The 14501-nt window shown below is 40.9% G+C and overlaps 1 protein-coding gene across 1 annotated transcript in view; it reads right to left on the bottom strand.

Moving 5' to 3' along the window:
- Positions 1 to 14501, bottom strand: part of LOC126481218 (valine--tRNA ligase) — a 209189-nt gene that overhangs the window by 77943 nt on the left and 116745 nt on the right. Inside the window, exon 10 of the mRNA XM_050104822.1 lies at positions 10954 to 11044. Within this exon, the coding sequence (XP_049960779.1) occupies positions 10954 to 11044 (91 nt within the window). The remainder of the gene's footprint in view (positions 1 to 10953; positions 11045 to 14501) is intronic.

Below are 14501 nucleotides of genomic sequence, written 5' to 3'. Positions count from 1 at the left end.
AAATTAGTAAAGGGTATGTAAGTATCCCTATTTCAACCAAAAATTTTCTCTCCAGGAGCTCTCGATTGTTATAGTGCTATTTTAGATATGAAGTTAAGTTTATCTTCAAATTATTGTTCTGTTTGAAATTTTATTCTATTTTTTGTCACTAGTGTTAGGTGTTTCTTTAAGTTGCAACTGAAAGTATTCTTATTATCTGTAATTTGTGCTATTTATGGTTATCTCTTTTTTTAAAGAATGAGTTTTGTCTTGCTGCCTAGGATGAAGTCTTTTCTTTACTAATGTTCATTGAAATACTCTTTCCATCTGTCAACTACTTGTCTACATTCAGTGACAAGTTTCCTTATTTATCTCTTATTACAAATGACCTTGGCCTCCACTTGAATCGCAGTTTTCAATCTCTCTGCTTAGTTTATACCTCATTCCACTATTAAAGTCTGTTTTCAGGAGAAAAATTGTTGCTGCAAAAAGAGTGCTCTTTAAGGCAATTAAAAATGTAGTGCTACTTAAAGAAGATGTATACGGTGAAGCGTTAGAACAAAACAGCAATCCCTCCACATCCCTAGGTAAAGCATAAAAATGATACTTGATATGAATTCTCTAGTTATACTGCTGTTTCTGCTAGATTTCAAAGCATAAAATGTCTTTAGATGGGAAGTGCATTTTATTGCCTTTTGTAATTGTAAAGGAAAAGGAAGATGACTGAAAACAGAAAATTTGAACATAGAAAGAGTCAACCCGTATGGAGTTAGGCAATGATATGATTGGTGATATCATAAATATGCTGCATCATCGGAACAAACCAAAATAATTGCATGGTCACTGAAGACATGCCCAGATCGTTAAATAAGCATTTTACTGAATGACCGGTTTCGATAGAGCTATGCTGTTATCATCAGTTCTTATGCTTCTAATAAGATCCGAAGGTGACAGCATAGCTTTTTACAGATCTTGGCTCCTGCAGATCACCCCCACACTGACCTTGTCAAGAATATAAAAAGAACTGCAGTTGATATTACTTTCAGCTGTCAGAAAGGCTATGGCCAGCATTTTCAGAGCAAGCAAATGGGGTTCTTCTCATTGATTAGCTGCAAATATGAATGATTCAATGGCTAAGTGGGTGTCAGACAACAAAGTTCCAAGGTCCAATCTTCAATCAGTCAAATATTTTTAGTTTGGCACTTACAGATTCTTTCACCTATCGCAATGAATTGCCAATGTGAAAATGTAAAGATGAACCATGTTAAACCATATGGTTGGTTGGATTAGTCAGCTCAAACGTCAAGAGAAGGCAGGAGCAATCCCCACCAGTAAGACTATGGTGTTAAAACTAACCTTCGGGTTAATGACAGCATTACTTACTTACCTTGTATGGGATAACAAAAACAGGCAAATAACGCACACACCTCCTGCATCACACAGATGAAAAAGTACATGGCAAGAGGTCAGCCAAAAATAATTTTTTACCATGAACATTGCACATGCCCTTGAAGGTGTTATTGGAAATGGTAAACATAAAGGATTTGAAGTTCAAATCATTGGAACACCTATCCTATTCAACAGCTGCGGCACCCTCTGACTTTCACTTATTTCCACTTATACACAGATTTGTGTTTGGAAAACAATCTTGATCCCGCAACAAAAATAAGTGTGTTGCTTTAAAACTGATTCTCTCTCACTGTAAATCTGTGAAGTTTTCAACCTGCCCTAATACATAAAAATATGTTGCAATTGGAGGGCTCAACAACAAGTAGTGTATTCTTACTTTTGTGATGAATGACTTGGAGGTTCAAAGAGATGTAACAATTACACCTAACACAGTGACACCAAAATTTTGTAATATTGTATCATCACACCTGCATATTTCCCTCATCAAAAACAGTGATGCTACAGTATTTTTCAAGCTGTACTAGGATGTTAAAGTCACTTGTATTATTTTTCAGTGATGCTCCTTTAGTAGAAAAGTGACATAAATGCAAAGTTGGTTGTTATAGTAAAAAATATTTCTTGATAAAGTCAGAGAGAGTACTACAATGTCACAATCTGAGTCTCAAGACTACCACATTTTCTAGGTTGCATATTCACAAAATGTTGTAGCATGAAAATTATTGTGTTGTGTACTACAACCAGTAAACACTGTATCACTAGTCTTCCCTGAACATGTTCACAGTCTTTAACTGGTGCTTCATCTCTCATTTCAGAAACCTTTTGTGCAGGAGACATTCCATTTGAAGCATTTTATTACCTTTACCTGTGCTCTATAAAATCCTTATGTCTTTCTTGCTAGTTCATACTCATGCTGCACATAATCAAAGAACAAATAATTTGCGAGTAGTAAGAAGTTTCCTGAATCTTTAAGTCCTTTCATTTAGCAGTGTAACTGATACTGAAACAATATACACCTAATCCAGCTCAATAGGGGTGAGCAATAAATCACATATCTGTTATAAATCACAGCAATTGAGAAGTCTCAGATATCACAATAACAACTTTACAAAATTTGGCTGTGATTTCAGTCACAACTAGGAGTCACAAGCATTTAACATTCAACACCGTGTGCCATCTCTTGGCCTAATTTCATACTTCTTTATGTGAACCTTTTGTCTAGCTGTGATTTCAGTGACAAGTCACAAGTAGAAGTCGCAATTAGCAACTAAAAAGCGCAGTTAACATTCAGTGCCATGTGCCATCTGATGGCCTAAGTTGATACTACTGTTTTTCTTTGTGACACGCTATCAAGTCTTAACTATGATTTCTGTGACAAGTTGCAAGTATAAGTCACAGGCAACAACTAAAAAGTGCAGTTAACATTAAGTGCTGTATGCCATCTGTTGACCTACGTCTGAACTTCGTTCTAAGAATCTTGTGTCTCACAATACAGATGTATTACATATTTATGGTCGAAGAAATGATACAAGTAACTAATTTGCTCTGAGAAAAAAATTATACTCAGTTGAGAACTGATGCTGCAGAGAAATGTGACGGTCGAATAAAGGTTGTGCTATTAGACAGACCTATCGCATAGCCTGGAATTATTGTGTCATACTTAAACACACTTTTCATCATCAAAGCTAAAACTGCAGGGTAATTTAAGAAGAAAAAAAATCAATATGGCTCTGATGAGTATTTGATGTGTATTACACAAACATATTGTACATAAACTACTAAAAATGCAATCTGGTGTCTGCTATGTAACTTTTACCAAATGTTTAACAACTGTATTCACAAGATGGATATTTTTTTCCGAAAGTGCAATAAGCAGTTAAATTTTTGTCTGTATTTTCAAATATTGCATGAATACTATTCCCAATGTCAACTTCTGACGGTAAGATCAAAACTTTCCTCTGTTTTCACTTGCCCATCGTCAGCCTTAAAACACACAACCTTCCAACCTAACACAGACCTTGGGCTATGCTACAGATCAGTCGGTTATCACAACCAACATACATTGCGCGAGGAATGGACGGATCAATATCCCACACTAGCCAGTCTTTATCACTAAATAGATGGCAGAAAATTTTGGGGTGTAGGATGGCTTAAACAAGGTATGAATGGAATGTTCACAGTGTAGTTCACATTTATTTATCATCCCTTTCAAATTACATAACGACTTCAATGACACACTGTACCAAACTCAATTTGGACACTTATGTTATCAATTATGGCTCTTTATACACTGCAAATTCTTCAAGAGTCGTTTTGAATCTTCACGATTATCTCTTTCAGATGTGGTTGGGTTGGTTGGTTGGTTGGTTGGTTCGTTTAAAAGGAAAGGGGAGGGGAGGGGAGGGGAGGGGGCGGCGGAGCAGCACCGAACTGCAAGCTCATCGGTCCCTTGTTCCCAGTAGAACAATTACCCAAGGGACAACAAACACTACAAAGACAAAACAGGACAAGAAAAGCACAGAGACATGCAAGAAACAGGGAGAAGAGATTAAAAACAAGAAAGCAGATTACCATGGCTGGCTGACCATGAGAATAAAAAAGGACAAGCCAGCCGCTCTGCAACACATTAAAACCTCCACCCTAAAAGCCCTAGGGTGCAGGACACACAGGGACAAAGGATGTGCGCTAAAACTCAGATCAAATGATAAAAGCCACCCTCACAAATAAAAAGTAAAACTAAAGCTGTTGTTGAGGCATTGTTGCCCAACACCGAAGGTAGGGTGCCGGGAAAGTTAGAAGTCCACTGCAGAGCAGTTAGAAGTGAGCACAGTCCAGCAAGAGCTGGACAACTGTCATTTGGGAGCCACAGTGACACTGAGGTGGGACCTCAAGACGGAGGAGGTAATCATGTGTGAGCCACGTATGACCAATGCGGAGTCGACAAAGGACAACTGATTCCCTGCGAGAAGCCACACATTTGCAGTCTCCTTAATAACATGCAATTTGTTGTGCATACTGTTATGCCACTCCATCTCCCAAAGCCGAAAACCCTTGCGGCATAAGACAGAATGCAGGTCAGTTTCAGAGATGCCCATCTCCAGGAGCGGTTTCCGTGTAGCCTGCTTGGCCAGCCTGTCAGCAAGTTCGTTGCCTGGGATTCCGACGTGTCCTGGGGTCCACACAAACACCAACGGACGACTGGACCGTTCCAGGGCAGAGGAGGACTCCTGGATGGTCGCGACCAAAAGATGCCGAGGGTAGCACTGGTCGATAGCTTGTAAGCTGCTCAGGTAGTCGGAACAGAGAAGAAACAACTCACCAGAAAAGATGTACTGAAGTGCACGAGATATGGCCACAAGCTCTGCAGTGAATACACTGTAGCCAGCAGGCAAGGAATGCTGTTCAATATTGCCTCTGTGGACATAGGCGAAGCCAACATTACCATCAGCCATCGTGCTATCAGTGTAAACAACTTCAGAGTCCCAGAACATGTCAAGAATCGAAAGGAAGTGACAGTGGAGAGTGGCAGGGTTAACAGAGTCCTTAGGGCCTTGCAAAAGGTCCAGACGAAGCTTCGATCGAGATGTACATCATGGAGGTGTATGTGAAGGGACCTCAGGTATAGGTGGTAAAGGGAAGGACTCCAGTTTGGAGAGAAGAGACCGCACGCGAATTGCAGTCGTGAGCATGACCTGGGCTGCCAATGGGGGAGATGAACTGCCATGGGTGGGCAAAAGAGATGGTAGTTCAGATGCTCAGCAGAACTACGATTCTGTGAAACATAACTGGAGAGCAGTTGAGCAAGTTACATCCACACTTAAGGGACTCCGGCCTCCACCAGGACACTGGTCACCGGACTCATACTAAAAGCTCCTGTCGCTAGGCGAATGCCACAGTGGTGCACTGGGTCAAGAAAACGCAATGCTGAGGACACCGCCAAACCGTAAACCAGACTCCCATAGTCAAGGCAGGACTGAAAAAGGGCTCTGTAGAGTTGCAGCAGCATAGAGCATTCTGCAACCCAGTTGGTGTTGCTCAGGCAGTGGAGAACATTGAGGAGCTGCCAGCACTCCCACTTAAGCTGACGAAGGTGAGGTAGCCAAGTCAATCAGGCATTGAAAATCAGTCCTAAGAATCGATAGTCTCCACTACAGTGGGTGGATCGTGAGTAAGGTGAAGTTCTGGTTCTGGATGAATGGTGCGACGCCAACAGAAATGCATGACACACAACTTCCTGGCTGAAAACTGGAAGGCGCGGGCTAGAGCCCATGACTGCTCCTTGTGAGTGGCTCCTTGTAGGTGCCGCTCAGCAACACCAGTACTGGAAGAGCAATATAAAATGCAAAAGTCATCTGCATACAGAGAAGGGGAGACAGATGGCCCTACAGCTGCTGCTAGTCCGTTAATAGCCACTAAAAATAGAGAAACACTCAATACAGAGCCCTGTGGAACACCATTATCCTGAGTACGTGGGGAACTATGGGAGGCACCAATTTGGACACGAAAAGTACAGAGCAACAGGAAGTTTCGGATAAAAATTGGGAGTGGGGTCCAGATACCTCACTCATACAATGTGGCAAGTAGTTCATATGCTTTACGTAAGTCAAAAAAGACCTCGCTCATACAATGTGGCAAGTAGTTCATATGCTTTACGTAAGTCAAAAAAGACAGCATCCAGGTGTTGGCATTTGGAAAGGGCTGTTCAGATGGCAGATGCTAGGGACACAAGATAACCAGTGGTAGAGCGACCCTGGCGGAAGCTGCCCTGACATGGAGCCAGTAGGCCACGTGACTCCAGGATCCAACCCAACTGCCGACACACCATACATTCCAGCAGCTTAAAGAAAAGGTTGATAAGGCTGATGGGCCAATAGCTATCCGCATTAAGCGAATTTTTAATGGGTTTTAGCACCGGAATGATGGTGCTCTCCCGCCACAGCAATGGAAAGATGCCATTGCACCAGATCTGGTTGAAGATGATGAGGAGATGTCGCTTGTCATCAGACGAGAGATGTTTAATCACCTGACTGTGGATCTGATCCGGCCCAGAAGCTGTGACGGGGCAATGTGCAAGGGTGCTGAGGAGCTCCCACTCTGTAAATGGGGCATTATAGGGTTCACTGTGGCATGTAGTGAACGAAAGGACTTTCCTTTCCATTCGCCATTTGAGAGTGCGAAAGGCTGGGGGATAGTTCTCCGTTGCGGAGGCTCCAGCATAGTGCTCAGCAATGTGCTCAGTAATTGCGTTAGCGTCGGTACAGAGCACGCTATTGATGGTAATGCCAGGGACACCTGTTGGGGTATGGTACCCAAAAAGACATCTGATCTTTGTCCAGACTTGGAAAGGTGACATATGGCACCCAATGGTTGACATGTACCTCTCCCAACACTCCTGTTTCCGTGATTTTATAAGCAGGCGAACATGGCCACGGAGACGCTTAAAGGCTATTAGGTGTTCTACGGAAGGGTGTTGCTTATGGCTCTGTAGAGCTCGCCGACGATCTTTAATTGCCTCAGTGACTTCCAGCGACCACCATGGGACTGCCTTTCGCTGGGGGAGCTCCAGAGAACGAGGGAAAGCAATTTCCGCTGCAGGAATTATCGTTGTAGTGACCTGCTCAATCACAATATTTAGCAATTGCTAATGGTCGCTTGGTTTGTTAGTCTCTTTACATACTCTACCCTTATTTACTTTCTATATATTTCAGTTTAACTAACTGTTCACATACACACAAACGGAAACTCCAGTTTGGAATATCAACAATATTAGGAAAAGGATAGAGTGTTGCTCACCATGAAGATGACCTGTTGAACTGCTGTAAAACAGTCTTTTTGCTGTGCCTGTCTGCAACTCTGAGTCATTTCTATGGTGAGTAGCAATCTATACTTTTCTGAGAGAGAGAGAGAGAGAGAGAGAGAGAGAGAGAGAGAGAGAGAGAGGGGGGGGGGGTATGTCACAGATATATCTAAATAAGGCCTCAGAGATAATAAGAGACCTGTAATATAATATAATACTCTTTGCACTGACCAGCAGTTCCATGACATCCCATGAGAGTCGGTCCAATACAACCAAGAAATGTGGGAGTTAGTTTAGCATCTGACACCAATAACATGTACTCATGACACCGTAAGTACCACAGAGATAAGACACATAATGGATCCTGTCATGATCACAGAGACATGGCTGTAATGTCATGATCACAGAGACTTGGCTATAATTAGATATTAAATATGCTTGGGGTTCTGTGTTCTCTAGATCTACACCAATTTTATCACAAGGATTTCATACTAAATACACATGCCATTTAATGCAGACATACACAATAAGCATGCAACATCATACTTCTATTGTTATGTATACAAAATGTTTGTATGTTATAGAGATTGATTTGTACATATTTATTGTTTATCCCTTGTATCAGATGGCACCAGTGATGGGTTATATGCCTCAACAAAAGTCTAGCAGTTAAATATTTTACACACAGCTCATGGCGTACAGCAAAGTATCTTTTAACAAATATTTACAAACTGTGGAGCACCAAACATATAAGATTTTCATTCCCTTCTATTAAGTCTCTCTTTCCCTAAATGAAACTTCCAAGAAATGTGTATGTCCATAAAAATATTATATATCTCATTTTCAACTTTGTATGTCAATGCATGCACAGTACACTAAGGCGTATCAACAGAATTATAAAACAAAACAAACAATGGAAAATCCCAGAAGGAATGTAACAATACTATGAAAGAGATAGTTGCTACTCACCATATAGCGGAGACGCAGAGACAAGGTCTTTGTTGGAAATAGACAACCAACACACACACACACACACACACACACACACACACACACACACACACACACACGACCAGTCTCTGGCTGCTGTGGCACACTTATAAAAGAATGCATTTTAAACTTACAGATAACAACCACCTCAGTTAAGTACATTTTCATATCTTTTAAAGTGTGCCAATACTTAATACAACATCATTTGGTAACTAAAATACTGAGTATTAACAGAATTTTAATTCATATTTATCAGCTTGCCTTTATCTGTCCTGCCACTGAAATGAAGAATGCTTGGAAGACATCCACACAATGTCAACAATGGACTTATATTACTTTACCTCATGATTCAAACTGCAGATGTAAAATTGCACATGAGTTGAGCCAGCAGAAAAGCAGCAGTGAAAGAGCTACATTTGCATTACTTTTTGTATGAACTGAGGTGATGCCCAGAGAACACTTGTGCACTTAGTTAAATTACTGAAACATTTCACTTTCATCACTTTGTTTCTCTAACTTTCAACCTTTTTAATTGAGGTTCAGCATGCAGATGGACAATGATGCTGCAAGGAAACAAGCACTCACCAGACTACAGTTAATATGGCGAGAGAAGAGCTCTGACTGCTGACGCAGCATTGGCGCACGTGCTTTGCACATCCGTGATGGCCAATCAGATAGTGAGCTTTTGTTTACGTTACCATGACAGTGCCCCAGAGTTGCCATAGTGCTGGAGACAACTGCTGGCTCACTGTGCGTACATGTGGAATACTGGCAACTGCGCCGCCAGCTGTCAGAGCTCTTCTCTCGACATACGAAGTACAGGTAAGAAAATATGCAAGTGGTGGTCTTAACCTGTGTTCAAACTGTGGTTACTCCAATTATAAACTCAAAATTGTATGCAAATGTTCCTGTCTGATTGTTGTTCAACTTGTTGCTCACCAGTCCAAAAATGGTCTGTGTCGTCGTAGTCCCCCCCCCCCCCCCCTTCCACTAACATACAACAAGTGGATTTTGCTCATTTGAAGGACTGAAATGGTGTGGATTCTTCATTCACATGAAGAAATGAATGATATCCACAGTGGATCTCAAACTGAGTCCACATTTCTAAATTTCCAGAAGGCTTCTGACACTGTTCCTCAGAAGTTGCTTCTAACCAAATTGTATGCCTTTGGGCTGTGAAATATCATTTAAGTTGTGCAACTGGATTCATGACTACCTGTCAGAAAGGTAACATTTCATACTAACTGATGGAAAATCATCACGTAAAATGGAAGTGATACCTGGCGTTCCCCAAGGAAGTGTTATTAAGCCCACTATTGTCACTACTATTCCTAATCTACATAAATGATTTAAAGATTGTTCGCAGAGGATGCTGTCATTTATCACTGGAAAAATTCATCAGAAGGTCAAAATCAATTACGCAATTATTTAGAGAAGATGTCTGCCTGGTGCGAAAAGTAGCAACTGACTCTAAATCATAAATATGTGAGGTCATCCATATAAGTACTAAATGAAATCTGTTAAATTTTGGCTACATGATACATCACACAAACCCAAAGGCTGCAAATTCCTCTAAGTGCCTAGGGATTACAATTACAAACAATTTAAATTGGAACAACCACATAGAAAATGCTGTGGGAACAGTTAACCAAAGACTGTGTTTTACTGGCAGAACATTTAGAAGATGCAACAGATACACGAAAGAGATGCCCATGCTCTTCTGGAATATTACTGCACAGTATGGGATCCTTACCAGATAGGATTGATGGATAATGTTGGGGGGAAAGGGCAGTTCATTTCATATTACTGTGAAATAAGGGAGAGAGTGTCACAGAGAAGATGCGCAATTTGGAGCAGCAATCATTAAAATAAGTTTTTTTCATCGCTGTGAGATCCTTCCATGGAATCTGAGTCACCAACTTTCTCCTCTGAATGAAAGAAATATTTTGTTGATGCCCATCTACAAGGGGGAAGTAACTGTCATAATAAAATAAGAAAATTTAGAGCTCACACTGAAAAATTTGTGTGGTTGTTTCTCCCACACACGGTACGATAGCGGAATGGTTGAGACATAGTCTGAATGTGGTTTGATGAAGCATCTGCCAAGCACTTAAGTATGAGTTTCAGAGGAGTCATGTAGATGTCGATGGATGCAGATGTTATTACCTAACGATACAATCACCTGACCTTATTACTAATAAACAATATCACTATTTCATGTAATTTTGTTTCATATGAGTGACAGTGTAATTATTTTATATTTTAGGTAATGTGCTACACTGTCGTTCTTTACTACAGTTTGTCCAACTATTTGTTTCAAAGTCCTATGAATTACAGGAACATTAAGTGTATTATCGCAGCCATAACTGAAGCACATCACATTCTCTGCATCTTAAAATAGTATTTCCTTTTCTGTCAATTTCAATTCACTATTTCCAATTGCATTAACATCTCTTGCTTTTATAGTGACAGTTCAGTTAGATGATACTATTCTTAATGAACTCCTAAGATCTCAATTGACCCAATTTCTGGGAGCATTCCTCAGTTTCATCATTTCTTTTGCTGCCTTTTTGTTTCATAAAGTATTACACACAGGACTGCAAAATAAAGTGTTTCACAAAACAATACTTACTCTCTACAATATTCAGACTAAAACGTTTTTGAAAAGTCCAGGTTTCAAAACTGTACTTGGAAATATTGTGTTCTATCTTGATATTCAATTGTATGGTAAACTTTAAGTATTTTATAATAAAAGCCATTTGAAATAAATATATACACACCATTCCCTTTTGTAGAGACGGATCTTTCAGAGTTACATGGTATGCTGGTATTCTATGACCCCACCAGAGTTGCCGCGAAACACACCAGTCCCTAATAACCATAAGAACAACATGGAGCACGCCTTTACACATTTACTTAATCATTATTACTACTCTTAAAAACTCATTTATAATATATATTGGTACAGATGCACCTTATATCATTATAACTACCAGTCTGATAATAGCTCCAAGCTTTAAATTGTTTCTGGCATTTATTTATTTACTGCTGGAATTCTCATTATGTAACAGAATCTTAGTCATGCCCAGATCAACAGAGAGAGAGAGAGAGAGAGAGAGAGAGAGAGAGAGAGAGAGAGGCACAACAGAAAAGAAAGTTAACTATTAAGTACTATCCTGTTCTTCAATTCAGTCCTTCTGTCTCCTCTGAGTTGTAGTTCTGCATGATCCACAGCTGTCTAATCTGGGAACCCTTGCTTGTATGTACTTTTATAGTAGGAGACCATGTGGAGCAAACAGAATTGATTGGCTAAGGTTTCATGGAGAGAGAGAGAGAGAGAGAGAGAGAGAGAGAGAGAGAGAGAGAGAGAGAGAGAGCAGGGGAGGGAGAAAGAGCTTCCAGACAACACTTGTCTGGGCACAGTTAGGCTTGGGGGGGTCCTAATGTGTGCATGAAATTACATGTGTGAGGGAAAACAATAAGGCTTCTTCAGCCGCATATATTGATACATAAAGGGCTCTTTGAAGGATATGATGTTAGTGTAGTGACTGTGTGGACGTCTGTGGAAGCTCCGTAACTGCGATGGCGAGGAGTTTTGAGTTTTGATTACAGTGGAAGAATTCAAACAGACCTTACTTGTTTATTTCTACGGGGTGTTCAAAAAGTCTCTCCACAGTGCCGTATGACTGTTAGACGCGCGTGCTGTTCGACTGTTCACCTGCCTGGGTTACTTCCCGTCAAGTGGACTCTCCCAACATTCCACTGTTTTATTTATCCCAGTAAAAATGAATATTCAATAAATTAATAACTTTTATTTCACTGAGTTTCATTTCAGTATATTCACTGTGTTTTATATTTTACTCCACAAGCCAACTTATAGTGGTGGAGGGTACTTTGTATGTCATTATCATGTCCCCCTTGTTCAGTCACAAACAGTGCAGCAGGGGAAGAACCATTGTCAGTAACCCTCCTTGAGAGCTCACCATCTTTAATCTTCCCCTCATGATCTACTCCTGAAATGTGCGTAGAAGGAAGCAATACACTGGTTGACTCTTTCAGGAACAGCTCCCCTCTTGTACCATCTGCCACTGCAGAAGAGTGAGCATCACCATGACATGTTACTGCTTATTAGCCCATTCATGGCTATCAGCATACATGCAAACGTGGCACGTAGAACAACCAGACAGCTAAGGGCATATATATAGACCTGACAGGTAGAACATCCACATGGCTGTGGCCATTCATTTATGCCAGGCAGGTAGGTAGACCTGACGGTTAAGAGCATTTACCTACACCTGGACGCACGAACAGGTTAACGTCCACTATAGACTGATGACCAACTGCTGTCCACATTTCAATATTCCTGTCAATACTGTCATTATCTGCTCTTCTTTCTAATGACGGAAAGCACTACAGCTTTCAACTTTTCCTGGGCCCTTTCTGCTATTGAGGCTATCTACTAGATGCAATTTAATTTCCTAGCACACACAATACAAGAGACACAAACATTAAAATTGTAAGGACTTTAATGATCCTAATGAACTGACATATCAGAAGTCACAAAATGAGAGCAGTAGAGCAGATATGTGCAGTGTCTCAGCAATATGTGATGGTGCCCGGAACAGAAAACAGCCCACGAAGCCAAGCAAATGAAATCTGATTTCCTAATCTATAAACTATACTTTACAGATTAGGAAATCAGATTTCATTTGCTTGGCTGCATGGACTATACTCCCCCCCCCCCCCCACCTCCCCCCCCCCCCCCCCCAATGAACCACGGACCACGCCGTTGGTGGGGAGGCTTGCGTGCCTCAGCGATACAGATGGCCGTACCATAGGTGCAACCACAACGGAGGGGTATCTGTTGAGAGGCCAGACAAACGTGTGGTTCCTGAAGAGGGGCAGCAGCCTTTTCAGTAGTTGCAGGGGCAACAGTCTGGATGATTGACTGATCTGGCCTTGTAACACTAACCAAAACGGCCTTGCTGTGCTGGTACTGCGAACGGCTGAAAGCAAGGGGAAACTACAGCCGTCATTTTTCCTGAGGACATGCAGCTTTACTGTATGGTTAAATGATGATGGCATCTTCTTGGGTAAAATATTCCGGCGGTAAAATTGTCCCCCGGTCGGATCTCCTGGCGGAGACTACTCGAGAGGACGTCGTTATCAGGAGAAAGAAAACTGGCATTCTACGGATCGGAGCGTGGAATGTCAGATCCCTTAATCAGCCAGGTAGGTAAGAAAATTTAAAAAGGGAAATGGATAGGTTAAAGTTAGATATAGTGGGAATTAGTGAAGTTCGGTGGCAGGAGGAACAAGACTTTTGGCCAGGTGAATACAGGGTTATAAATACAAAATCAAATAGAGGTAATGCAGGAGTAGGTTCAATAATGAATAAAAAAATAGGAGTGCGGGTAAGCTACTACACACGGCATAGTGAACACATTATTGTGGCTAAGATAGACATAAGCCCATGCCTACTACAGTAATACAAGTTTATATGCCAACTAGCTCTGCAGATGATGAAGAAATTGATGAAATGTATTATGAGATAAAAGAAATTATTCAGGTAGTGAAGGGAGACGAAAATTTAATAGCCATGGGTGACTGGAATTCGAGAGTACGAAAAGGGAGAGAAGGAAACATAGTAGGTGAATATGGATTGGGGTTAAGAAACGAAAGAGGAAGCCGCCTGGTAGAATTTTGCACAGAGCATAACTTAATCATAGCTAACACTTGGTTCAAGAATCATGAAAGAAGGTTGTATACATGGAAGAATCCTGGAGATACTAGTAGGTATCAGATAGATTATATAATGGTAAGACAGAGATTTATGAACCAGGTTTTAAATTGTAAGACATTTCCAGGGGCAGTGTGAACTCTGACCACAATCTATTGGTTATGAACTGTAGATTGAAACTGAAGAAACTGCAAAAAGGTGGGAATTTAGGGAGATGGGACCTGGATAAAATGAAAGAACCAGTGGTTGTGGAGAGCTTCAGGGAGAGCATTAGGGAATGATTGACAAGAATGGGGGAAAGAAATACAGTAGAAGAAAAATGGGTAGCTTTGAGAGACAAAATAGTGAAGGTAGCAGAGGATCAAGTAGGTAAAAAGATGAGGGCTAGTAAAAATCCTTGGGTGACAGAAGAGATATTGAATTTAATTGATGAAAGGAGAAAATATAAAAATGCAGTAAATGAAGCAGGCAAAAAGGAATAGAAAAGTCTCAAAAATAAGATTGACAAGAAGTGCAAAATGGCTAAGCAGGGATGGCTAGAGGACAAATGTAAGGATGTAGAGGCTTATCTCACTAGGGGCAAGATAG

Source organism: Schistocerca serialis, chromosome 5 (genome assembly GCF_023864345.2).
Source record: "Schistocerca serialis cubense isolate TAMUIC-IGC-003099 chromosome 5, iqSchSeri2.2, whole genome shotgun sequence".
Classification (NCBI taxonomy): domain Eukaryota; kingdom Metazoa; phylum Arthropoda; class Insecta; order Orthoptera; family Acrididae; genus Schistocerca; species Schistocerca serialis.
Note: the sequence above shows the minus strand (reverse complement) of the source record. Positions and strands in the feature narration are given on the sequence as shown.